The sequence below is a fragment of the Ursus arctos genome, unplaced genomic scaffold (assembly GCF_023065955.2).
Source record: "Ursus arctos isolate Adak ecotype North America unplaced genomic scaffold, UrsArc2.0 scaffold_5, whole genome shotgun sequence".
NCBI classification, from domain to species: Eukaryota; Metazoa; Chordata; class Mammalia; order Carnivora; family Ursidae; genus Ursus; species Ursus arctos.
In genome coordinates, this window is record NW_026623067.1 from 42,264,044 (window position 1) to 42,291,072 (window position 27,029).

The following is a 27,029-nucleotide window of genomic DNA, read 5'->3' on the forward strand; positions in this document are numbered from 1 at the left end:
CTACCAGTGGCGGACTACCTCCTTGCCATACTGAGATCTGAACTCACCCAGCACCTCCTCAGAGACATCCGACGGCCCTCGCTACAAAAGCCTGGCCACAGCCTGGATCACACAGCTTGGTCCTACGGTCTTTACAGCACTCATCACGATAGAAAATGACCATGCTTTCTCAAATATTTGGTACTGTCAGCCATCCCTTCCCTCCCAACAGAAAGTAAGCTCCAGGAGATGGGAGTAACACCTGGCCAGTGAGCATCGTCTGTGGGAAAAAGGGAGGAATCAGCATTCAGTTTTGTCATTAAAGGTAAGAGAAACACTGCTCAAAGCTTCTCCAAGAAGACATCTTTTGCCCAAGAGAGCATCCTTTAATCTGATGGAGGTTAATTTTTTACATTTAGGTCCTCCTCATCCATAAAACTGGGATAACCCCAAACAATAATAATAGTCAAAATTATGGGCATATACTGTATGCCAAGCACTGTGCTGAGTGCTTTACCTGCCAATGGCTTATTTTATTCTCCTATCTGCCTTAGAGGATTATCTTTTTTTTTTTTTTTTTTTTGGATGAGATCTGAGGTTCAGAAAAATTAAGCATCCGGACCAAAATCACACAATAACTAAGAAGTGAAGAGTCTTGATGTGACCCAAAGCAATCAGGACTGAGAGTCCAGGACCCAGGATGTTTCAGCACAAGGGGGCAGAAGGCATAACTGAGACTGCATATGTGAAAATGCCTATTACAATGCTGGGTACACAGCCAGAGTGTGCTCTTCCCTTCCCTATTTACTATGTTCAAAAAGCCTGATAAATAAATCAGACATCCGAGCCCTGCTCCCAACCTAAATGGCATGATCCTTAATATATGAATCAATATTTAATCACCTCTACAAATTATTTTAAATACAATGCTTTTCAGATAATCAGTAGGAATATCTGATAGAATGTATGACCTCAATATAATTTTCCCATAGTAGCTAATAAACTCTTGAGTAAGATTCATTTTTATTTTGATAAGTAACCCAACATCTTTAGGTGTAACTGCAGAACATTAACAGACGTAATAACTCAGATGTCAGTGCTTCACGTTATAAAACTCCCTCTCCTTAAAGAGAACGTTTAATCTCACAGTTGGTTGTGGAAAAGAATATACCCCCCAAATAATAAAATCTAAAAACTGGAAAGGCCATTGTATTATCTAGTCCAGAGAGGAAAGTCTTTGCGAGGAACTGAAGGTGGCCCACCTGACTTAGAGAAGTGTCCTGGGATCAGATAACAGGATGAAAGAAGATCAAGCCATTTCCATCTTGCCAGTTCTCAAATAAACTCTGACCTGGCATAGACATTTTAGTGGCTAAAAGTCATTTAGGCATTGGTGTTTGCCTATTTTATGAAGTTCCTTCCCCAACCCTCCAGGGTAACCCCATTAGTCTATTTTCATTTACAGTTTTTTAGAACGATCTATATATAATTTTATTTTTCCTGACTTGGACTAAATGGCCTTTTCACTACTAACTAATCAAGAGACCAGCCTCCTACCTAGGGCCACACACCATCCATGACATTTCTGACAAACAATCTTGTTACCTGTTAGAAACCTCCACTGATGGGAGGCTTTCTACCCCTATTCCATCTGTCAGTCCTCATTATAAGACAGTCTTCCCAACTGGCTCACTGAAGGGGGTCCAGTACCAACTCTTGTACTCTTAACAAGCAAGCTAAAACACAAGGCTCCTATCAATTCCCTTTATGGGCATTTATTCACTATTCATCAGATTTAAGTGCAGGCATAATTTCGCCTTGCTTCTTCCCTGTTCTGAGAGATAAAATGATTACTAGCATGCTTGTTGTCTCTAACAGAATAAACAAATCCACTAGATGCCCAGATAATTCTCCTTTTATCTTTGATCTCTTCCCGTCTCTTCACCCACATTCACACTAATTTCTATATGTCAACAATTTTCTTTACATGTAAGGCCAGCCTACTGTGTCTTCAAATCTTGTGTGTCTTTTGAAGAAAACATAATTTTCCAAAGTCATATGTCAGTCAAAAACCCATCACACCAAATCTCACCAACACTGAGATTATCTCTATTAGTCCTCTCAACAGTCTCCTGAGCTAAGACACGTTCACTCACCATTTCCAGGTAAGGAGATTGGGCCTCAAAGAGGAGATTAACTTGCTCAGGGTCACAGAGCGAGTAAGTGACCAGCCTGGAACTCTCCAGCTCTTTCCGCAGTGAGTATTTGCCTCAGTGAGTTTGTTTCTGGGCCCACACAGTGGGTGGAGGGAAGTGAGCAAGCACGCGTCCGTGCGGGGCTGCTGTGAGGGTTCACTGAGGCAACAGATACAGTTACTGACACATGACAGACTTTTGTCAGACATCCCCGCCCATCCTCTCTCTGGGGCCTGAAAAGCAGCTACTGATTTCTTTGTGGACCCACATCTGACGAGGGGCCTCTCACAACGGGACTCCCGCAACCAGGCACCCCCCCATTCAGTGGATGGTCAGTGACCCAGAAGATATGTCAGCAAGGGCTCACCTCGTGCCTAGACCAGATTTCTCCAAACACATTCTACTTGATCTTTACAGCACCTCTAAGAGTTAGTAAAACTTCTGTTCGACGACACTGAGCCTCGCAGGGTAAACCAGCTTTCTCTAGGTCACAGGGTCTTCAGCAAAGGGAACAGAACCAGAATCCAAGTCACAGGAAAGAACTGTTTATAGAAAGGCTACGGCCCTACGAGGCTGTGCCGAGCACATTATAGGCTGGTCTCATTTAATCCTCACACTCAACATACGAGTCAGTGGCATGAAGAAAATGAGACCCAGAGAGGCTGAGACACTTGACCAACAGCACCCAGCTATGTAAGTACAGAATCCAGATTCACACCCAAGTTTTTGTGACTGAGCCCGCAATATAGTGAATCCTTAAAAAGGTACATTTGGGTTTTCTCAAAAAATGACACGTTGCTTTAGGCACAGTCCTTCCTGCCATCCCAAAGTTATTTCCATCTACATCTGGGTGATTTTAATTTATCTATTTAGGGGAGGCGGGCTGATACGAAACCACATGTAATTCTTGAAACTGCACTAAGGATAAAAGCATCTCACCTCATCTCCAAGTGCACTTTGTTTTCTGTTGATACCAAGTGAAGCTCTCTCCTGCACTACGAAGAAGCTGGAGGACAGGCATGTGCACAGGAAACATTTCCATTTTGACCCAATATCTGCCAATCAGAATTCCTTGGTTTTATCGAAAGCCAACTAGTGAGGCTGTTACTTCCCACAAAAAGCCTTTCATTATTTCTTGGGAATAAAAGCCCAGGGAGGTTGAACGAGGTATGAGATTACGGCTTTGGGCCGGAGGGCCGTAATGAATGTTAGCTACGTAAACAGGAGGGCTCACCTCCACTGCCCCTCCTTCACACTACCTGTGCAATGGCATAACCATGACATCCGTGGCAAGTGTAAGCATTTACTATTACAAATTAACACAAGCAACCAGAACAAAAGCTACAAATAAATGACTAAATCATAAAATCACTACATTCAAATAACAGTCTAAAGATAAACTACCTGCTGTTTTTAAGAGTCATTTATTTGCAAAGGGGGGAAAAAAATACCACGTAGTGCTCACAGATGCAAATATTCTTTAAAATCCCCAGCCATTATCTCCATTATCCCCATTATTATCAAATAATAAACTGATAAGGGGAAAGAGAGAGTGAAGAAATGGCTGTAATAACACAGTTGATACTCTTTAAAAATTGTTCTATTTCAATTGCTAACTAAATGGAAGCATTACTGGTTAATCCCTAGGATCCTATCCTTTGTATTGTTTGGTCCCAGATATTCCTTCATGAATTAATAACTCCCACATGGACGATGTTCTAAATCTACCAGCTGCCTTGAATGTTTAACAATGTAATAAAATTCTTCCCTTCAATAAAAAAAGCTAAGGTTTATAAAAAAAAATACATTTGCACATCTTTCACTTGGTGAACTGCAAAGGTGAGACTTTTAAATAACAAGCACCTGTAAGCGATTCGGAGACTGAAGCAAACCCTCCAGGCTCAGGGACACCTGATTCACACCTTGTTTGGAATCTGGCCAAGAAATTCAGGTTCCCTGGGAATCATTTGTTAGACTGCCTGACATGGAAAGGGGCGAGCTGCTGGAACAGTAAAGTAGGGGGGATACTAGTCATCGAGTGCAGAGAATAAAGGTCTGACTGCCTCATGTGAACAAGGGTTCCACCACTCACCACCTGTGTGATTTGGGGCAAGTCGACTCACCCCTCTGTCTCCCCATCTATAAAATGGTCATAGAGTCCTTACTGCAGAGCAGCGTTAAGCAAACTGAAGGAGGTAACGCACGTAAGGTACTGAGGATGGTATCTGGGGCATAGAAAGCACTCAACAAATATGACCTACTATTACCTTTCCTATTACCCCAATGGCTAAAAAGTTCTGCTGCTTTTAAGATTATTTTAAAATAAAATAGGACAGAAACAGGGGCACCTGGGTGGCTCAGTTGGTTAAGCGTCTGCCTTCGGCTCAGGTCATGATCCCAGGGTCCTGGAATCGAGCCCCACATCAGGCTCCCTGATCAGCAGTCTGCTTCTCCCTCTCCCCAGCCCCTCCCCCGCACCACTCATGCTCACTCGCTCTCTAATAAATAAATAAATAATCTTTTAAAAAACTAGGATAGAAACATTAAGGTCTTCATACATTCAGAAAAATCACACAATACCGTGCACATGTGTTCACTAGCTCAGTAACTATTTGCTGAGCACGGACTTTGCGCTAGGTGCTGAGGCTAGAGTGCCGAGCCCCACACGGAGCCTGCTGTTCACTGAGGCAGACAAAGAATCATGAACAGTCACATACTGGTAACAGTACTTCAGGGAATCCTTTCTAAGGTAATGACACAAAATATGGAAGATTCTGTGTATAAAGATGTTTCACGTGGTCTCGCTTCTAATGGGAAGCTCGGAAACGACTTCAGTGCTCAATCCTAAAGAAACAGGGAAATCAGTTTACGTAACAACTTGATGAAATACTGCGCAGTCATTAAAATGCTGGCTTTGCGGGTTCTACAGTTGCTGTGGTAGGCCTGTGAGATATAGTATCACTTGAAAAGAGCAAGACATGAAATTGTACTTATACTTAATTATGACTGTTTAAAGTCTGCATAGAAAAGACTGAAAAGAACATGCCACTTTGAGCTATAATGGCAAGATGACAGTTATCATTTCCGGAGTATTTAATATGTGCCAAGATATTTTCAGCACTTCTTTATACTAGCCCCTTTTATTCTCCTGCTCAGAAGGTTAAGTACTATCATTCGCATTTCACCAGGGGCTCAATCTGTACACACCCTATGAGGGAGGGGCCGGAGATTTAAGTTCGTTCTGTGACTCCCAAAGACAGGCTTATCATAACCTCTACACAACTCCGTAGCCTTAATAGGAAAAATAAGTTTCCACCTATTTTTCTTTTTAAATAGTAACTGATTATTTGCTGTCTGCCAAGTCCTGTCCCGAGCATTTCATGCATTTAACTCATTTACTTCTCCCACGTACTTGATGAAGTAGGTTGCAATATCATCCTCACTTCACAAATGAGGACAATGAGACTCAGAAAATTAAGTGGCTTACTCAAGGTCACACAGCTGATCAGTACAGGACATTCTGCTGGTTTTCAAAGACATCTAGGGCAAAAGAACCCATATGGCTCTGCTGAAAAAATATATTTTAAAACATTTATGTGCAGGTAGCACCTATCAAAAACATTTTAAACAAAACCTTAATTTTTTTTGTTTTTTTACAGACTGAATGAGTCTTTTTGGGAGAAGTGCAGCCATTTTTAAAATTATGAAATACTCAAACATATCAAGAAGTGAAGAGAACAGAAAAAATAAGCTTTAAAAAATGTTAGTATCTTGCGGCGCCTGGGTAGCACAGCGGTTAAGCGTCTGCCTTCGGCTCAGGGCGTGATCCCGGCGTTGTGGGATCGAGCCCCACATCAGGCTCCTCCGCTAGGAGCCTGCTTCTTCCTCTCCCACTCCCCCTGCTTGTGTTCCCTCTCTCGCTGGCTGTCTCTGTCTGTCAAATAAATAAATAAATAAAATCTTTAAAAAAAAAATGTTAGTATCTTGAAAAGTAAAAAGCTACATCCCCACCAAAGGCCACTGATGGAGAACATTTTTAGGTACAGCCTCTAAATTCTTCTTAAATTGGTGTCAATATAAAAGAAGTTAACTCTCAAAAACCCACCATTTTCCTTTACTAAGGAAACTCAGAGAAAAACAGAAAAATAGTTTAGCTAGAATCTAAGGAAGAAAGCTAGACAAGAAATAAGGAGTCAAGGTGGCTCAGTGGGTTAAATGTCTGACTCTTGATTATGGCTCAGGTCATGATCTCAGGATGGTGAAATCAAGCCCCATGATGGGCTCCTCAATGAGCCTGGAGCCTGCTTAAGATTCTCTCCCCCCCTCCTGCTCTGCCCCTTCCTGACCCCTCTCTCGGAAGGAAGGAAGGAAGGAAGGAAGGAAGGAAGGAAGGAAGGAAGGGAGGGAGGAAGGGAGGAAGGGAAGAAGGAAGGATGGACGGGAGGGAGGAAGGAAAGGGTCAAATCCTAGGCAGCAAGTGGGATTCTAAAGAAATGGAAAGGGACAAAGAAATATCACTCCAACAAACCTGGGTTCACAAGTCACAGGCTTCTTTCCTCCTTACCTGGCAGGCACTCCGGCCTTCTTCCCCTCTCCTGCTGGGGCTCTGCCTGGTACCACAAGTCCCACAAAGGGTGGACACAACCAAAGGGTCATTCAGCAAGAGATGAAATTCTCCCACAGAGTGGGGAGACAGAATAAGAAATCACCACCTACAGAGGAGGAAGAATGATCAAGGGGAACAGCTGGACACCTCAGAGAACTCACAGAGCATTTAATTAGTATGCTGCAGGGCTTAAGTACACAACTAAAGTTTAACTATTGGATGTACCTTTAAGAAATTAAATTACCTTTGCAATGCAAGTTGCTCTACACAGAATTCTGTATTAATTCCTGATCTCAGAAGGCTCAATGACATTTTCTTGGCCTTGTTGCTCAAACTAAGAATCTTAATTTAGCACAAAGAACCCAGCTGAATTCCAGTCCAGTCCTCCAACGGATCTGATCCACAAAAGTTACGTGCCTCAAATGCACTTAATCCGCACAATCTGCAGACACAGCCCCCATTTTTCCAGTATTTCAATGCCCCCTGGCCAAAGCTGTTTCAGTTTTCAATTCTGCGTCTGCCTTGGGTTTATATGAGGTATGTGAAGATTTATGGTGGCCACAAATACCTATTTTCTCATTGTCTCTGTTTTTGAATTTAGCACAACAGAGTGGAAGAGCGAGCTCAGAGAAGTTAATAGATGGGCTGGAAATTCTATCCACAACAGTGGGGAGAACATGGTTCCCAAATCTCCAAAGATTCCTGGGCAGGTGCAAGAGTAAAGGAACACTAGGAAAGCAAGTCTCACAGTAAGTTAGACAGTAAGTCTCACAGTAAGACAACGCCATTTTCTCTATGTTCTGACAAGTGTTGACTTGACAAGTGTTGACTTGACAAGTGTCCTGTCTCCTCAGCCAAGCTCTTTGGGGGAAAAGAGTCTGTCCTCCAGGTCAGGGAGTCAAAGAGTACAGCAGTTAAGAGGATGGGCTCTGAGGTCAGCCCACCTGGAATTCCAGCTCTGCCACCTGCTGGCTGATGACCTGTGCAAGTAAAATAACCTCTGTGCCTCCACCCCCTCATCTGTAAAATGGAGCAGTGGGAGTAGTCTCTCTGTCTCTGATTCACTGGGAGAACCCACCGCTCATAAAATAGTACAGGGTTCGGCTCATGGTAAACACTCAATAGATTATAGTTAGTATTAATATAGTATAAGGTTTTTTCCAAATTTCCACAACAGTCTATGTTTTCAAAAAGCATGGATTAAAAATAAGCCAACATATCTATTATCAGGTACCAATACCTCCAACACCCCTACGACACCTACACATCTCTGTAATAAGCACTTTATTTAGCTCACCTGAAGAAAACTATAAAATGAAACTGTAACATCCCTACCACATGCTTACCACCCCCCTTGCTAACCAGTATTTTATGAAAGCATGTTTATTATTTTCAAATATTTTATTGCCACCATCTCAACCCCTGACCATCTACTTGTTACATGAATTATCTCTGATGGTCCTGGATGCCCACTTAGCTTAAACTCCTGAATTGTTATGCAGGCTTAAAGACTATTTGTCAGAAAAGAATTTTAAATCTTGGTATTTACACATTGAGGGAAAGGAGGGACAGCTCCCCCCAAAAAAAGTATCATGTCAGAATTAAAACCAAACCTCCTAGTCCAATCCCTGATCTACAAAAGATGATACTGAAGTTCAGAGCAACCAGTCCAAGCAATGTGGCCACTGAGCGCGGCCAAGGCAGGGCCACCACGCGGATCGCCTGACTCTTGGCGCTTGTGTTAAATGCCGCGTGATGTGTGGAGACGTGACTTGGATCGCTATGCAAATAACGCCAGTGACATATCTAAGGCTCAAGAAACGACTTTCTACCATTTCAGCTAAGAGCCTAACTGCTCAGGTTCATCGAGTTTCATAGAAGGCAATGCCCCACAGCTGCAGCTGGCTGATTGCAGGGTTTCCCCCAAGCTTTACCACCGAGCAGTCAATTATAACCCTGATGAGTTCAAATGAGCCATCAAGGGATTCTGGATTCTTAAGTCTCACAGTCGAGGTAAAGGCACTGACTTAAACTCAGGGAAAGGACCAAAGACTGTTATCACTCACGGAATACTCATTTTCACCGAGAGGTTTTCACTACAAAGGCTACACTGCTTGGGATTAAAACTCTAGAGATAGCACGACAAGCTGAGTAGACGGGGAGGGGATAGGTAAGCAAAGGGCCGTTACTATCATTTAACTGATCTAGCAACAAGTTGTTAAAAATCAGAACTCCTGGTAATAGTCTCACAGCATCTAATGAATAAATATGGAATAAATCAATCTATTTGAGCACTCAAGAGTGGGATTAAAAAGTATCACCAACAGAGCTGAATTGAGAGCTAGGAAATAAACCCTCTGGAACTAAGGGCAGAACATATTTCATCAGTTCTTTCATGTCGGTCAAGTAATGTAAAAAATCTTGAAAAGATTCACATAACCAAGAAGGAAATACAAGGCTCCAACATGCACTCAGCAGATTATTATACTGATGTTCATATGTCATACTTGTGACTTTTATTTATTCTTTTGAATGACACTTTTATTTGCTGTCTTCCTCTATCTTAGAACTACTGGGTTTTGAAATGTCCACTCTTTTTTAGGGTTGTGACTACCACACACATGTGTCTCCTAGACATTCATTTCACAGATGAGGAACTGAGCAGCTTAGGGCAACCAGTCCAAGATAACACCATTAGCCTGGAGGAGGACTGGGGTCAATTAGTTAATGACAGAAGCAGTGACTTTCAACGTCTTTGGAGTAGCAATCAGAAGACTGGGGCTAATAATTTCATTTCCTCTTCACAATAATCCTATGAGGGTAGAATAATGAACCCAGCTTTCCTAATGACAAATGAAGTTTAAGAGGTTAGGTCCTTCATTCAAGTCAGACAGCAAGGAAACTGGTAATACCCAGTTGGCTTCTGGTGGAAGCTACAAATTGGCAAAAATTCTTTTGTCAAGAAATTTAGCAATTTGCATCAAAGGTCTTAAAAATGTGCACACTCATTTACCCCAAAGACACATACGTAGTGAAGAGAAGGGCCATATGCACCCCAATGTTCATAGCAGCATTGTCCACAATAGCTAAACTGTGGAAGGAGCCGAGATGCCCTTCAAGAGACAATGGATTAAGAAGATGTGGTCCACGGGGCGCCCAGGTGGCACAGCGGTTAAGCGTCTGCCTTCGGCTCAGGGCGTGATCCCGGCGTTGTGGGATCAAGCCCCACATCGGGCTCCTCTGCTATGAGCCTGCTTCTTCCTCTCCCACTCCCCCTGCTTGTGTTCCCTCTCTCGCTGGCTGTCTCTGTCAAATAAATAAATAAATAAAATCTTTAAAAAAAAGAAGATGTGGTCCATATATACAATGGGATATTGCTCAGCCATCAGAAAGAACGATTACCAACATTTGCAGCAACATGGATGGGACTGGAGGAGATTATGCTAAGTGAAATAAGTCAAGCAGAGAAAGACAATTATCATATGGTTTCACTCACTTATGGAACGTAAGAAATAGCAGGGAGATTGGTAGGAGAAGGAAGGGAAGAATGAAGGGGGGGTAAACAGAACCACGACAGACTATGGACTCTGGGAAACAAACTGAGGGCCTCAGAGGGGAGGGGGGTGGAGGACTGGGATAGGCCGGTGAGGGCACGTATTGCACGGAGCACTGGGTGTTATACGCAAATAATGAATAATGGAACACTATATCAAAAACTAAGGATGTACTGTATGGTGAATAACATAACATAATAAAAAATTATTATTTAAAAAAATGTGCACTCTTTAACCCAGGAAGTGATGAGAAATATACACAAGTATTTGTATTCATGGATTTACCACAATATTATCTACAATGGTGGAAAAAAAGGAAAACCAACAATAAGAGAAATTCTGCCAATGGAATATTATGAAGGTATCAAAACTCATGTTTTCAAGGAAAAATGTTAACAGTGTGTCCATAAATGGAAAAGATAGGCTAAATAAACAGAATACTCCCAATATTGTCTTTCAAAAAATACCATAATACATATATACATATGCCAACATACACAGACACAGAAAAAATTACATCACAATGTGAAATGTGGATACAATGAGTATTAAAATTACAGATGTAAACAAGTGATAAAAAATAAGTTTTAAAACACCATAAACTGCTGCAATCTAAAATTTTTGTTCAGATAAGTATTTAAGAAGGTATTTACACATAAAAATACCTTTCTTGTCAGAGAACTTCTCTTAATGCTAATAATTCTTGAAGTTTCTCTATGTGCCAGCCATATTTCATATATGTGCCCTCACTTAATCTTAACCCTATGAAGTATGACCACTATCACTTCATTTTAGAGATGAGAAAATTGAGGGTCCAAGATGTGAATGTGACATCTAGGAAGTGAAAAAACCAGAGCATGGACCAAAGAGCACTTCTCTAAAGCTTCACATTCAATCCTTATTGTTAAACACACAGCCAAAACCTTGTTTCATGCTGAATAATCCTTCTAAGGCAGAATATACCAGGTTCAGGAATTGACATCTGGTACATGACTATTAAGATATCTATAATTTGCTCCAAAATATGTCACACATACAGTATCCTATCACGATGCCTGTGCTAGTTCACGTTATGCACCAGGGACACTCAGCTGTCCCGATGCAGGCTTCAGGCTCTCGGGGTTGGGCTATGAGCATTCTAATCAGCAAACCTACTCTCCAGAAACTTAAGTTACCTTTATCCTTGAAAACAGCAGGGGCTTTGATAATTGGAATAAGGAATGTTAAAATTGTGAATTTTCACTGGTAAAGTTAGTGACTTCCTAGTGAATGTGCCACATGGACTCCCATTAAGTGGAACTTAAGATACAGGGATCAGCTCAAAATTCCAGAGATACACCCATCCTTGCACAATGAAGGTCTAAGATTCTATCCAGCAAGCCCTACACCAGCCAACTTTAGGGATGGCACCCAAAGTTTATGCCTAGATGGTCCTATGACCACCCACTGGATCAGAATATTTGGCTGCCTGATGCTATCTTTAAAACAGCTGAATCCTGCCTTTGGAATAGTGTCAGCTCTGCTTTCAGTGCGCTAGCTGCTTATGCAATTCATGGTCAGAGCACCCGGAAGGACAGAGATTTAATCAAACTGATAAAACAGGTACACTATTTTGTGCTACTTATAAACAAAGGGTTAATGAAATGTCTGTATGTGTTGCAGAACTTTATAAGCTGGTAGTAAGGTCGTGAGGGTGCAGCTGACCTTTACCAACTTCTAATTATCATCAATTCCCAATATGCGTCTAAAAGAATTTAACAGTTGTGCATGCAACGTGGCATACCAATCAGCTGAGATCAGTATGGTCGGCAGCGCTGACACTGCTCCTAGTGATTCCTGCCCCTTGGTATTTATGCCCTTGTGTAGTCCCCTTCCCTTGAGTGTGGGCTACATCTAATGACAATACACAAAAAGAAATGGATGTCACTTCTATGATTAGGTAACAAAAACTATGGATTTTGCCTTGCTAGCAATCTCCTGACCCCTCTCTTGCTTGCTGCCATGTTGTGAGAGCCCTATATGGCAAGGAATCAAGGGAGGCAGGTAGAATCCTACCAGCAACCATGTGAATGCATTTGAACTGAATCTTCCCCGTAGAGCCTTCCGATGAGATCACAGACCCAGCCAACACCTTGATTGTATCTTTGTAAGACCCCGAAACAGAAGACCCAACTAAGCCATGCCCAGACACCTGACCCACAGAAACCAAGAGACAATAAATGTGTTGCTGTAAGCTGTGGGGTGCTGGGATAATGTATTATACAGCCACAGATGGCTCATATAGTTTATAAAAATGACGCAACCAAAAAGTAGCCAGGTTTTGCCCGTTTGGACCACTACAAATACAGTGTCTCAGTGTATGTGTGCATGTGTGTGTGTGTGTGTACTATGTACAGTGTCGTATACATACACACATACACACACATTTATATCTACTGGTATATACACAAGAATAGTATCTTCTGTCTCAGAGAATTGTATTCCACTATTAAAATGGATTTTTATAAACACCCTCAGGAAACAGCATGTTCAGATATCTTTAGCTGTAGCATGTGTAGGCCAGACCTTCTTTAAAGTGCTGTTCAAACTGTTTGACTTGCCCACATTGTTTCAGTGACAACTATTTCACATGCTGTTGAATTCAGCCTCTCTCCACTTCAGCCTCCTGATCAACACAAGAGTAACGATGCGACTAATAACGGGGCCTTGCCAGGAGAGTGGCTAGGACAACAAATTATTTTATTACACACTGAAAATGTATTTCATAAACTTAAAAAAAAGTAAAAAGGGTAAAACGTCTATGGGAGTGCATCACGAGAGCTCCGCGTTCCCACAGCATTCAGTGTCTCCCAGCACAGAGACAACGGGGCTAACAAAGAACACTTGCATGGCAGGAGTGTAATCACCCATATTATCTCCTAAGCCTCTCCCAGAAGAGTAAACCCCAAAATCTGCAAGAACTATGTGGGAGTTCCCCAAAAAGTTCTTTTGATTTTGGTTTGGAATTTTGGGGGTCAGGGGCCAGGGGACTGGTGAGTGAACTTGGGAGAGATGGAGACAGTTACAACCAGTGCAGTATGAAGCATACTTTCTCAGTGGGAACCATATCAACACAAGGTGACAATTTCTGTTGCGGAGTGAAAAATATCTTACACTTTTTATGTATGAAGCAAAGGCATAATATAGTGTATAAACAGATAATCAGTATATCCATGGTATTAGTATTTCATGGGGAGGGGGACAAAAAGGGGAAAAAAAGTCTAAAAAGGCTCACTGCATATGGGTGGGTGATGATGAAAAAAAAGGTTAAAAACCAAGACCCCAGGGCTACCCGCCAGACAGGGAGAGCACCTGCAGAGCCACACTGCCTGGGGAATATCCCGCTCTCTCTGTGGTGTCCTTCTCCTAGGATCCCTGAGGTGGGACTTGACGGGCCTGGGCTCCACCCAGCTCTGCTTCACAGCTGTTGGCCGTTCCTCCAGGCTGCAGAAACCTGTATGAAGTCTTTCCTGTGTCTCACACTTCCCTCAATCCCTATTTTCCGTCAGATCTTTCTGTTTTCTTGATCTGTTTTTCAATGTGCCTGCTTATCTCAAGGCAAGCTAAAATATGCACTTAAGCGGTATCCAGCGTGCTACTTGTCTGTGGCACTTTCAACACTTCCAACCCATCACGGATCAAAACCGTCCACCAGAACCTGAAATTACAACAGAGCCAGAGACTATGGCGGAGTCAAGAGACAACTGAATGCCTCTCAGACTGAGGAGAGCACCATATGGCAACTCCCTGGTGTCACGAGCCAGGAGTGGAGTATATATAGCACTCTTCTGCACGGACTTGAGAAAAATACACAGTAATGGTACAGTCCCTTGCTGCCGTGGACAAAGATAGCGAGCTACCTCAAAAACAAACTTTTGAGCAGTTCCTTAAAAATTTAAACAGGATTACCATAGCATCCAGAAAAAGAATTGAGAGCAAAGACTTGAACAGGCTTTTACAGACCCCATATTCATGGCAGCATTATTCTCAATAGCCCCAAGGTGGAAGAAACCCAAGTGTCCCGTCGGATGACTACTAAGATGTGGTACATACACATAATGGGATACCACTCAGCCTTAAAAGGAAAGACTGACACACATTATGACGTTGATAAGCCTGAAAACATGATGCTAAGTGAAATAAGCCAGACACAAAAAGCACAAATATTGTCTGATTCCACTTACAAGAAGTACGTCAAGTAGTCAAATTCACAGAGACAAAAAATAAAAGGGTGGTTGCCAGGAGCTGGGAGGAGCGAGGAATGGGGAGTTATTTATTTAATGGCTACCCAGTTATTATTAGGAAGATAAAAAAGTTCTGGATTTGGATAGTGCTGATAGTTGCACAACACTGAATGTACTTAATGACAGCAGACTATGCATTTAAAAATAGTCAAACTGGTAAATTTATGTAACATATACTTCATCACAATAAAAAACCTTTAATATAGTTTTTAATATTTAGGGGGGGGGAATCAGGAGATCTTTACTGTAGGTTTACCTCTACATCTTGATTTACGATTTTGGCAAGTCAAATAACACCTGGGACACCCATGCTTCCTCTTCTCTAACACTCCGCTTCCCGAACTTGCAGATCATCGCATGTACTCAACAGCTGGTCTGTTGCGGCCCTGGGGAAGAGCCAGAAAGTCTGTGTGCAGTGCCTGAATCTGGATTTGATCAGCAGCTCACGAAGTGAAGGTCCTTCCATCCTGAGAATCCATGATTCCTTGAGCTTTCCAACAGATGGATGACATTTTCCATCTCGTCTTCTGTATGTCACCAACCACATCATTCCCAACATCACCTTCACGGGTATGTTTTCCTTTTATTGAGGTATAACTGGCACACAATATTAGTCTTAGGTGAACACATAATGATTTGATATTTGTAAAAACTGTGAAATGATCACCACAGTAAGTCTATTAGCATTCATCACCATACGTAATTACAGAATTCATTTTTCTTGTGATGAGAGCTTTTAAGATTTACTGTCTTAGCAACCTTCAAATATGCAGTACGGTATTATTAACTATAGTCACTGTGCTGTACTTTACATCCCCACATCATATTTATTTTATAACCGCCTCTGGCAACCACTGATTTGTTCTCTGTATCTATGAACTCAGTTTTCGCTTTTGCTTTAGATTCCACAAATCACTGAGATCATATGGTATTTGTATTTCTCTGACTTATTTATTTAGCATATCCTCAAGGTACCATCCATGCTGCTGCAAATGGCAAGATTTCCTTCTTTTTTATGGCTGAATAATGTTCCTCTGTGTGTGTGTGTGTGTGTGTGTGTGTGTGCGCGCGCGTGCAAGTGTGCATGTGCGTGCCACATCTTCTTTTTCCACTCATCCACCAGTGGGTATTTAGGTTGCTTCCACATCTTGGCTAATGTAAATCATTATTTACATGGGGGTATAACACCTTTTGAGTTAGTGTTCTCATTTCCTTTGGATAAATACTCGGAAGTGGAATTGCTGAATCATAGGGTAGGTCTATTTTCAATTGTCTGAAGACCCTCTGTGCTGTTTTCCACAGTGGCTTCACCAACTTACATTCCCACCAACCGTGCGCGAGGGTTCTCTTTCCTCCCACCACCAACACTGATTAGTTCTTGTTCATTGACACTAGTCATTCTGACAGGTGTGAGGTGATAGCTCATTGTGACTTTGATGTGCATTTCCCGGAAGATCTGTGATGTTCAACATTCTTCCTATACCGGTTAGCCATCTGCATGTATCCTTTGGGAAAATGTCTATTCGGTTCCTCTGCCCATTTTTTTTAACATTTGTTTAGGGGTTTTTGCTATTGTTTTTTTGTGTATGGTGTAAGAGAGTGGTTCAGTATCATTCTTTCGCATGTAGCTGTCCAATTTTCCCAACACCATTTGCTGAAGAGACTGTCCTTTCCCTACTGTATATTCATGGTTACTCTGTTATAAATTAACTGACCGAATAAGCATGGGTTGATTTCTGGGGTCTCTATTCTGTCCCTTTGATCTACATGTCTGTTTTTAGGCAATTCCATAATGGTTTGATGACTACACCTTTGTAATATAGTTTGACATCACGAAGCACATGCCTCCAGGGTCTTTCTCAAGATTGCTTTGGCTATCCGAGGTCTTCCCTGCTTCCATACAGATTCTACAACTGTTTATTCTTTTTCTGTGAAAAATGCCATTGAAATTTTCTTTTGTAAAATAAAGATATTTTCAATACAAATAGCACAAAAACAAACCCATAGTCCACAGGAAAGCAGAAAAAAAGGATATATCATTATAGTAAAAGTGGTAGAAACAACAGCTGAACACACCCTCAACCTGTCTGGCACTCTGGAATTTAGGCCAGGTAGAGTCTGGATAAAACCAGAGGCAGGGGGCTCTGACCAGAAGGGAGGACGCTCTCTAGCCACCCAAAAACCCTTAGAACTACCAATATCATAGCCCCTCACTCCCCCGGTCCACTCCAAGTTCTTCCATTGCAACCGAACTCCTCGTTTCTGCATTCCTCCGTCCTTCCCGTAAATTCCACATCGCCTTGCACTGGCTCTAGCAAGCACGCCACATCTGCCGCTGAGTGCAGAGCATGGATGTGGCAGTGGGGTATAATCATTAACCATACGCTCTGGAGACAGCGAGGTTAGGGTTCAAATCCCAAGTGCACCACTCACTAATTCCAGGACCATGAGAAAACTGCTTTATCGCTTGGGACCTCAATTTCCCTACGCATAAAAGAGGAGTAGAGTTCCTATGTCACAGAGTTGCTTAGAAAAGTAATTTGTGGGGTGGGGCTGGGGGGCTGGGTATCTCAGTTGGTTAAAATGTCTGACTCTTGATTTTGGCTCAGGTCATGATCTCAGCGTCCTGGGCTGGAGCCCCACATCGGGCTCACCAGGGAGTCCGCTTGGCTTCTCTCTCTCCCTCTGCCCCTCCCCCTGCTCTCACTCTCTCTCTCTCTCAAATAAATAAATCTTTAAAAAAAAAAAAAAGAAAGAAAAGTACTTTAGGTAACGTGTACCATGCATAGTGCTTGGCATCTAGTAACTCTTATAAGTACAGTTGTTTTAATACCCTTGTCAGCACTGATCTTAGTGCTGACCACTGAACGCCAAGTGGAGCTCAATAAATTCTCACTCTCAGCATATGTTTGTTTAGTGCCTGTCAAGCTTTCCACCCCAAGCTTTTAGATACTTGTGAAATAAAGCTGTACAAGGCACAGGTTCCACTCTTGTGAATTCTCCTTCCTACTTGTGTCTCCAGCTTCCCACCCAGTGCCTGGCACATAGCTGATACCCAAGTGTTTGTGGAACTAAACTTCTGAGTTTAAAATCTACTGTGTGTTCATATGAGTTTGAAGAGAAATAAACAAACATGTAACCATAAAAAGAAAGTATGAAAAAGAAGCACGTGAGTTAGATTTTTTTTAATTCTTGACAACAGGAAGAACACCTTATGTATATTTAACCTGTGTTTTTCAATCTACTGAAAACTTTCAAACATAGTTTTCACACCTATTTGTGGAATGCATTAAAATTCCCACCTTCTGGGGCACCTGGGTGGCTCAGTTGGTTAAGTGTCTGCCTTCGGCTCAGGTCATGATCCCAGAGTCCTGGGATCAACTCCCACGTCGGGCTCTCTGCTCAACAAAGAGTCTGCTTCTTTCTCTCCCTCTGTTCCTGCTCCTGCTCTCTCGCTCACTCTCTCAAATAAATAAATAAAATCTTTTTGAAGAAATCTTAAATTCCCACCTTGTAGACAATTAAATTTAGGATCAGAGGGATAAAGTGACTTGTGCCACATTACAAAACCAAGGGGCTTTAGTGGGCTAGAAGTCAGAACAACTTTTATTTCAAAAACACAGTTGCTGACTTGGCTACCAGAGGGCAATTCCCATTTGCCTGCCCACATACTTCCACTTAAGACGAAAGTGAGAAAAATTGAGCTACCCTATGATCCAGCCATTGCACTACTGGGTATTTACCCCAAAGATACAGACGTAGTGAAGAGAAGGGCCATATGCACCCCAATGTTCATAGCAGCAATGTCCACAATAGCTAAATCGTGGAAGGAGCCGAGATGCCCTTCAACAGATGACTGGATTAAGAAGTTGTGGTCCGTATATACAATGGAATATTACTCAGCTATCAGAAAGAACAAGTTCTCAACATTTGCTACAACATGGACGGCACTGGAGGAGATAATGCTAAGTGAAATAAGTCAAGCAGAGAAAGACAATTATCATATGATTTCTCTCATCTATGGAACATAAGAACTAGGATGATTGGTAGGGGAAGAAAGGGATAAAGAAAGGGGGGGTAATCAGAAGGGGGAATGAAACATGAGATATGGACTCTGAGAAACAAACTGAGGGCTTCAGAGGGGAGGGGGGTGGGGGAATGGGATAGACCGGTGATGGGTAGTAAGGAGGGCACGTATTGCATGGTGCACTGGGTGTTATATGCAACTAATGAATCATCGAGCCTTACATCGGAAACCAGGGATGTACTGTATGGTGACTAACATAATATAATAAAAAATCATTAAAAAAAAATATATGAAAAAAAAAAAAAGACGAAAGTGAGGTCCGAGTGATATATGAAAAAGTCAGCATTTGTGTCAGAAAGGCCCCGAACTGCAAGTTACCTCCACGTGGTGAAGGGAGGAGAGAAGAGCAATTGCACAACGTCTGGAGGCACAGAAACTCCAGTGACTCACCTTGGGGCCCAGATCCAGGGCTAGCTTCTAACTGACAAACACAAAGATACAAACTTTGTGAGGGCCTCGCTGTGCTCTTTTCTGGATAAAAACAGATATCAGATCCCACCTTTACCAGCACTGAACAGCCTCAAGGATAAAGTCCTAAAGTGAAAATAAAGTGGCCTCAAACACCCTCCCGGTAACGTCCACACAAACTATTTATGCAGGCTCAGCTGGGAAGGTTTATCACGAAGTCAGGCTGATACGGGAAAACATCAGCACTTGGATAAAAGGTACAAGACGATTTAGCATGAGTGCCTCCTAAAATTGAAAAGCTAACTCATTAAACTGAGCCTCTTAAAAAAAAAAAAAAAAAAGAGGAAAGTCAGAAAAGGCAAAACCTAGCAGGAAAAATATATTCTTACTTCTGAGCCAAAGTGAGAAAAAAAAGAGGAATCAGTTGGGTTCCTCACTTTAAAAATTTAAAGTCACTGAATGATTTCCAGATCATATTCATCAGAAACCAACTGAGATGCAGCTGTGCATTCTATCTCCTTTCTACTCATTTCCACATAAATGTAGGAGCACTGCCCAAGCGACTTAGGTTGAGGGGAACTAGGATTAAGATTAATAAAACCCCCTCTCTGCCATCAAGAACACAGAATCTACTGTGAGGCCAGGCCGGAAACCTTTGGGAATACTGGCACATCCCACCACCCCCTTCCCTGGGAAGTGCCATCCCTACCCTGACCCCCACACTCACAGCCCAAGGTGAGCCTTATTCACAATGACTTCCACCCACCTGGCCATGCTTGACCTATGAAAGGACAAGAGTCCCTTTCCAAGAATTTGGAAATGAATGAAACAAGCAGACAGTCCCTTTGTTGGCCAGAACTCTATGTAACACGCATGGAGGACTGTGGAGGCCCACCTCATACTCTACAGTCTGTGAAGCAGAGAAAGAATCAAACAGACGCTTAGTCTTACAGACAAGTGCTAAAGGAGGAATACTGTGGGTTCCTGGCAGCTCTCCATCCCAGGGCAGACCATTCTGAAGCCTGCCAGCCTCACCACCCTTGGACCCTTACGGTGAGTTAGCCTCAAGTAGTTTCTGTTACTTGCAACCCAAGAGTCTTACGTAGTAACTACAGAGGGAGTAAGACCACAACATAATGCGTGTAATACACAGCCCGGTTCTCAGGAGGCAAACATTCTGCTTCATTTACCTGAACACATCTTGCACAGTAAAGGGGCCAAGGAGTAAGACTTGCTCTAAAAGATGGGAATGTGAGTCCAGACTCCACCCTTTGCTAGTCCCGACCTCGAGTAAATCCATTTAGCCTATGCTTCACACAGTGCCTAACACGAAGCCGGTGCTCAGCATATATGGGTCAGAAAAGGGAAGGCAGACTAGCGGCCACCCACACAGCAGGTGCGCTTACCCTTCACGACACTGCTCATCAATACAACGGGACTAATAGTGTCTACTAGGTGCACCTCACAGGATCAGAATACATGCAACCAGTGTACAGTTAAAACTCACTGACAGGTTCAGACTGATGGACAGGTTGAATATAGACCCACCTGAATTAATAAAAGAATATTTATGTATCTAAAGCAGGGGTTGGCAAACTATGTAGCCTACAGGCCAAATCCAGTCCACCACCTGTACCTGTGTGGTCCAGAAGATATGAATGGTTTTTACAAGTGAACATTTGCAATATTATGGTAGGGAACACTAACTTTGAGTCACTATTTAGTTAAATGTTATGTTCCCCCACAAAACAGAATCTCATTTTTCTGATTAAAAGAACTGAACTATAAATAAAATTCAATTATTATTATTATATTTTAATTTTGTCAGTAAAAAATTCATGGAAATTTGTTTCTCTCTTGTTATAAAGTACCAACATCATATCTGCAGTTTGCCTTTTGGCCCACAAAGCCTAAGATATTTACTATCTGGTTCTTTACAGAAAAACGTTGTCAATCTTGATCAAAACAATGTACGAGAGAACCTACTCAGCGATATGGCAATGAAGTTATTCTTCTCATCAGGCCCATTAACTTTAGCCCCATCAATTTTGCAGAACACGGGGGGTTTTACACATGCATACTTTGCAACAGCACAGAAAAACCTGCAGTCATGTCTGAGTGTGAAAGGGCACATCAGATCTTCCAGAAGCTCAGTAACCCACTTCACACTCAGCTTAAACAGGCCGGGCCACTCTGTGCACCTCTGGGCTAGGAACACAGCATTAACCTGACAGTATGTTTATGGAACACCATATAATATCAAACACTCTGTCATCACTTTCAGCCTCCCAGACTAACACATCACAGGCCAGGTTCCTTCTTGAACCTAGACCTGCAAAAGGAGAACAAAGGTTCATGACCCAGAAAAATCTCTGGGGCAGAACAATATTCCTTCAGACCAGTCATTAAACCTATTATTAAACATACTGTTCCACAAATAAGAGCCATTAAACTTACCACCATTAAACCTAGTATTCTACAAAACAGAGCAAGGTACGTATGTGTAGTATTCGTCCTGAGCAAAGCGTGGAAGTGATTCTGCCCCTCATCACAAGTAATAATAACAGTTAAAAAGCAAAATATTATAAATAAAACAAGTTAATAAAAATGAATTTGTCAATACTAAAAAACACCTGTAATAGGTATATGATCATGCAAAAGGAAGAGACTTTACCCTAAAGAAGTTTTGAAAATAACGCTGTGAAGGCAAGAAAATAGCACATATATAGCTCTACATCAGGACGGATGCAAAAATAGACTAGTACTACTAAAAACAGGGTACAGACCTTAGAACTATAAGAGGGCCTCGGAGTCACCCTCATGGAAGCCTGAGCACCCCCAAGTACGGAGTCCGAAAACCACAAGAACTGACTACCAGGAGATCGTAAAAATAGTTACTTCAAAGGTTTGTGAGGATTAAAAGAGATGATGAATAAAATATTCTTTTTACAGTGAGTGGTACATAGTAAGTGCTCAATAAATACTAGCAATTATCTTTTTTAAGGAAATAGTTGTCATCATACTGTATACACTGAAAATATAATTATTTGTTCTGATTATATTTCTTCCATAGACTCTAAGTATTTTCCATATTATTACGTATTCTTCACTGGCATATTTTTCAATTTAATGGGTCACAAATGGCACTTAAGTTTTACTTTGATTTGGATTTATGTAATAACTAGCAAACAATTATTTTTGCATCTATTTGCTTATTTTTATTTATTAACTATTATTTTTTTTCTCATGACGTCTGCTCATGAGCCTTATTCAATAACCCAATGGGAATCTCCATGGTTTCTTAAAATAAATGTTGGTTCAAAGCAGAAACAAGCTTACCTTCTGAGCACCCTGTCTTAAGAATGTGCTGGCAAAAGTTTCCAAAATGCAGTTGAGAAAGCCAGCCCCTGTGATTGAAATCCTGCCTCTCTGAATGAACTCTGTCCTGTAAAAAAAAAAAAACAAAAACAAAAACAAAAAAATGCATCTTTGATGTCATTCTATGTTTGGATATTTAAACTACAGAGATTTCCAACAGCATAATTACCACTTATAATCAACACAAAACAATGTCCATAACAATTCAATAACTGCCTATTACAACAAAATTTTTATTAAAAAGAGACTTACAGTTTATATATACAATTATTTTATTCAAATTAAAGAATATCTGTTTCACATTGTTAAAGAGTAAATTTTAAAAGTTCTCAGCACACACAAAAATATTTTTAACAATGAGAGGTGATGGATCTGTTAACTAACCTTATTATGATAATCATGTTGTAATACATACATATATAAAATTATATTGTATACTTTAAACTTACACTATGTTAGTTATATCTCAATAAAGCTCAGGGGGAAAAAGAAAAAAAGAGAATATTCCACTATTCTAATTATACCAACTACAGAATACAGGATTTCTAGTCATACCTAAGACATAATTCTATGATAAAATTATGATAGTCGAGAGGTTAGTACTCTATCTTTAAAATGTTGTTCTACTTTACCCACAATAAACTTAACTGATTCCAATTAATATACATATTATTATGAATATATATATTCATTTCATGCAGCAAAATGGCTTCTTAAAATTGAATCTGAGATAATTATCAGATGTATAACTTTGGTTAGATTACTAAAACTCTCTTAACTCAGTTTCCTTATGTGCAAGATGAGAATAATCACAGTATCATCCTTTCACGACTACTGTGAGAAGTAAATCAGTGAATACACATAATGGGAACATGAACTGTTCCTGAGAAACAATGAGCATTCATTAAATGAGAGAGACAGGCAGTAAGACAGACTGGAAAGCCAGAAGCCTGGGATGACTTCTTCGAAGACTCCTTGACTGGAGAGGGTGGTGATCGTAGATGTGCCACTATGCTATTTAAAGTTCTACCAGGACTGGGTGGTTCAGTCGGTCAAGCGTCTGCCTTCCAGCTCAGGTCATGATCCTGGAGTCCCGCGATCCAGCCCCACATTGGGCTTCCCGCTCAGTGGGGAGTCTGCTTCTCCCTTTGTCCCACCCCTGCTTGTGCTCTCTCTCTCTCTCTCAAATAAAATCGTTAAAAAAAAAAATAGAGTTCTACCAATATTAATTATCTCCATTTCATAAAATGGATTAGATAACCCTGAGAGTGACATCAGAAAGATGGCAGAAGAGAAACCTCCAGGTCCTCACTCCCCATGGAGGTTCCATGTTAACAGTACACGGACCAACTTGCCTTTGGGAGAACTCTAGAAACCCGTTAAGAGTTCGCAGCACCCCAGGTGAGTGCAAAGTCAAGAAAAGCCACATCAAAGTGAGAAAGAAAGGCTGCTGCATTACCCACCTTAGCTTCCGTTCACTGAGCAAAGCACAGTGCAACTGGGGAAAAAGTCCCCACTTCTGGCTTCCCCCTCCGGAGGCAAAGGGAAGAATGAGATATCCAATATTCTGGCTTTACAAGGGGCTGCGCGAGGGACAGGTTTCTATCTCATCTGACTCAGAATGCTGAAAAGAATGGCAGTATACTTTGGGGGCTGCTGAGAACAGTATGGTGGCTTGTTACAGCACCGGAGTGTCTGCGGTGCCACAGACAGACATCAGGGACAGCAAGAGATCGTGGCAACTTGACAACAGGGGTAGACCTCTTTAACAGAAAATTTCACACAAAAACCTAGAGAAGAATCATCTCCAGAAAAGGTTTGAAAGACCCCCAGAATCTTTACCCAGGCTGATTAGTAAAGGTCTTCCACTGCATGAAGCCAGTCCATTAAGACTGGGGGAGGTGGCTGTTTTTTTCAAATGCTTGAGTTTCAACAAAAGATCACAAAGTATACAAAGAAACAGAGAAACATGGCCCACTCAAAGGAGCAAAACAACTCTCTAGAAACCAAGCCTAAAGACATAGAGATCTAGGACTTATCTGACAAATAATTCAAAACAATCATCTTAAAAATGCTCAGTAAACTAAAAGAGAACACAGAAACTAAACGAAATCAGGAAAATGATGCATGAACAAAATGAGAATATCAACAAACAGTAACCATAAAAAAAAAATTCAGAAGGTGAAGTACACAATAATTGAATTGAAAAATGTCCTAGAGGGATTCGACAGCAGACATGAACAAGCAGAAGAACCAACAAACTCAAACACAAGTCAGGCGAAATTACGGAGCTAACAGGAGCGAAAAAGAAACAAGAATGAAGTGAGACAGCCTAAGGGGTTTATGGGACATCACCAAATGGATCAACTGTACACATTATGGGAGTGTCAGAAACAAAGGCGAGAAAGGGGCAGGTAGCCTATTTGAAGAAGTAGTGGCTGAAAACTTGCCAAATCTGAGAAAGGAAATGGACATCCAAGTTCAAGAAGCTCAATGAATACCAAAAACGATAAAACTAAAGAGACCTACATCAAAACACATTATAATCAAACCATCAAGTAAGAATCTTGAAAGCAGCAAGAAAAAAGCAATTTATCACATACGAGGGAGCTCTAATGAGATTTTCAGAGAAACCCTGTAGACCAGAGAGGAATAATTTAAATTTGCCTTGTTAATTCATGTGTCCCACACACTGACCGGCTACCGTCCGCTAAGCACCTTACTCCATGCTAGAGATCCACAGAGGACAGTCTCTGCCCTCCAGGATCCCACTGACTAGTGGGAAAGACAAAGGGGCAAGTGGCTGAGGGCCACACCAGCTAACGGAGCCAGAGCATGCCAATGAGGAAGACCACCAGGACCCAAGGAGCTTAATAAATTCTGTTCAGAGGAATGACCAGAGCATAAGGTGGGCATGGGAGATATTACGAAAGGAGGCTGAAGGACAAATGGAGACCACCAGACCGCAAATGGTTTTCTCATGCTGCGGAGTTTAGACTTTATCCTGCAGCAACAAGGACTCCCCTTCTGAGGCGACCAAGTAACAGGTATAGATGAACGGTTACATTCGCACCACTGACTAAGCAGCTGGCTGCCACCCTTTGATGCTTTTAGACCATCTCCGATCCTCCACTTGCAACAAAGTACCCACACTCAGGGACCTCAGTAAGCACTTTTTATGTGAATAAATTCATTAATATTAAATTCTTTACAACCAGAAATATTCAACAAAGAAAATACTTCCTATACTTTCTTCTATCTCTAAGGACAAGAGATGGGAGCCATGTCTCCCGTATGTGTATTTGGGTGTGTGTGGGTGTGTGTGTGTGTATATATATATATATATATAGGCACATTTGCTCACACTAAGAAAGATATTCTGAGAATATTATGGATCCAAAAGGCTGTGATTTTGGTAAAAAAAAAAAAATAGTTATCATGACTCTTATTAGACCTTCTCTCTGATTCTCTAGTAGCAGTAGCCTCTTCATTCCAATCGTACATTCCATAAAAGGAAGCCTTCAGATCTCTCTCACACACACACACAGTTATCCTAGCCAATCTGACATAAATAGTCTAAGCAAACAGTCAGTCTAGGCAAAGCGGCTTCCACCTCTTAGATTTAAGCCTATTTAAAATGATTTGTTCATGTAAAACTATATCCCAGTGACACTAATCTTTCCTGTCTTTATTCCAGATTAGTCAGAGTAGAATTTTACAGTGATTTTAATATTTAAAAATGAAAAGTTGAGCAGTCTTACACTCTTGGGAGAGATAAACTCTTCAGTCCTCAAAGCAAGTGTAGGTGAGGGATTAATAAAAGTCTCTGTTACATCATATTCAAACCAGTATTTCCTTCTGCTACTTTTGGGAGATGTAAGTGCTCAGAAAAGCACTCTCATGGCTTGCCCACATATCACAGAATAACGGCCGGTAAAGCAGGGTCATGCCCTCACCATCACTGAAATGAGTTTATCCTAGTATATTTTAAGACTGCTAGAGAAGAAAATGTTGCACTTTCCCTCAATAATTCATTGACAAAGCACATCGGACCATTTTCTTCTTACTACACATAGCCAACCTAAATCCCTCATGCTAGATAAGCCTTCTTTTAAGTTCCTTGGCAAAACACAGCAGGTTACACAACAATGTACAGTTTAATTTCAGCTCTCAAAAAAGAAGAAACAACAAGAAAGAAAAGATGGACTGATGGATGGAAAGACGAAAGGATAGAGCTGAAATATGAAAATATCTCTAGACATTAGAATTACAGGTGTTATTTTTTTATCTTCTCCCTTTTAGTAACTTTCTATAACATGTATTAGTTGGTAATCACCAAAACTAGTAATAATAAGGACCCGAGGATCATTTCTATATAAATAAAAAGTTATTCTTCAAAAGTCTCTGTGCTCCCAAGAACCATTCTCAGTAAAGGTACATGCTAACTTCTGACTTACCATTCACTTAAAATCTCATTCAATCACCTCTTGGCTTTCCTTTTCCCACACTACGTAACCTCCGTTTTTTGTGCCTTTTGTC

General features: G+C 41.3%; 1 protein-coding gene across 6 annotated transcripts in view; it reads right to left on the reverse strand.

Annotated features, from left to right (window-relative positions):
* The window catches only part of PRELID2 (PRELI domain containing 2), a 68,506-nt gene that overhangs the window by 12,509 nt on the left and 28,968 nt on the right, over nt 1-27,029 (reverse strand). For 4 of the 6 annotated variants that reach the window (XR_008957482.1, XM_026498996.4, XM_026498999.4 and 1 more), the window contains one exon: nt 22,452-22,557. Coding sequence is in view for 4 of the 6 variants with exons in the window: in XM_026498996.4 (XP_026354781.1) it covers nt 22,452-22,557 (106 nt within the window). In the remaining 2 variants the exon portion in view is untranslated. Of the gene's footprint in view, nt 1-1,893; nt 15,215-22,451; nt 22,558-27,029 lie in introns of those variants that run through there. The other 2 variants (XR_008957483.1, XM_026498998.4) reach the window with 2 other exon arrangements.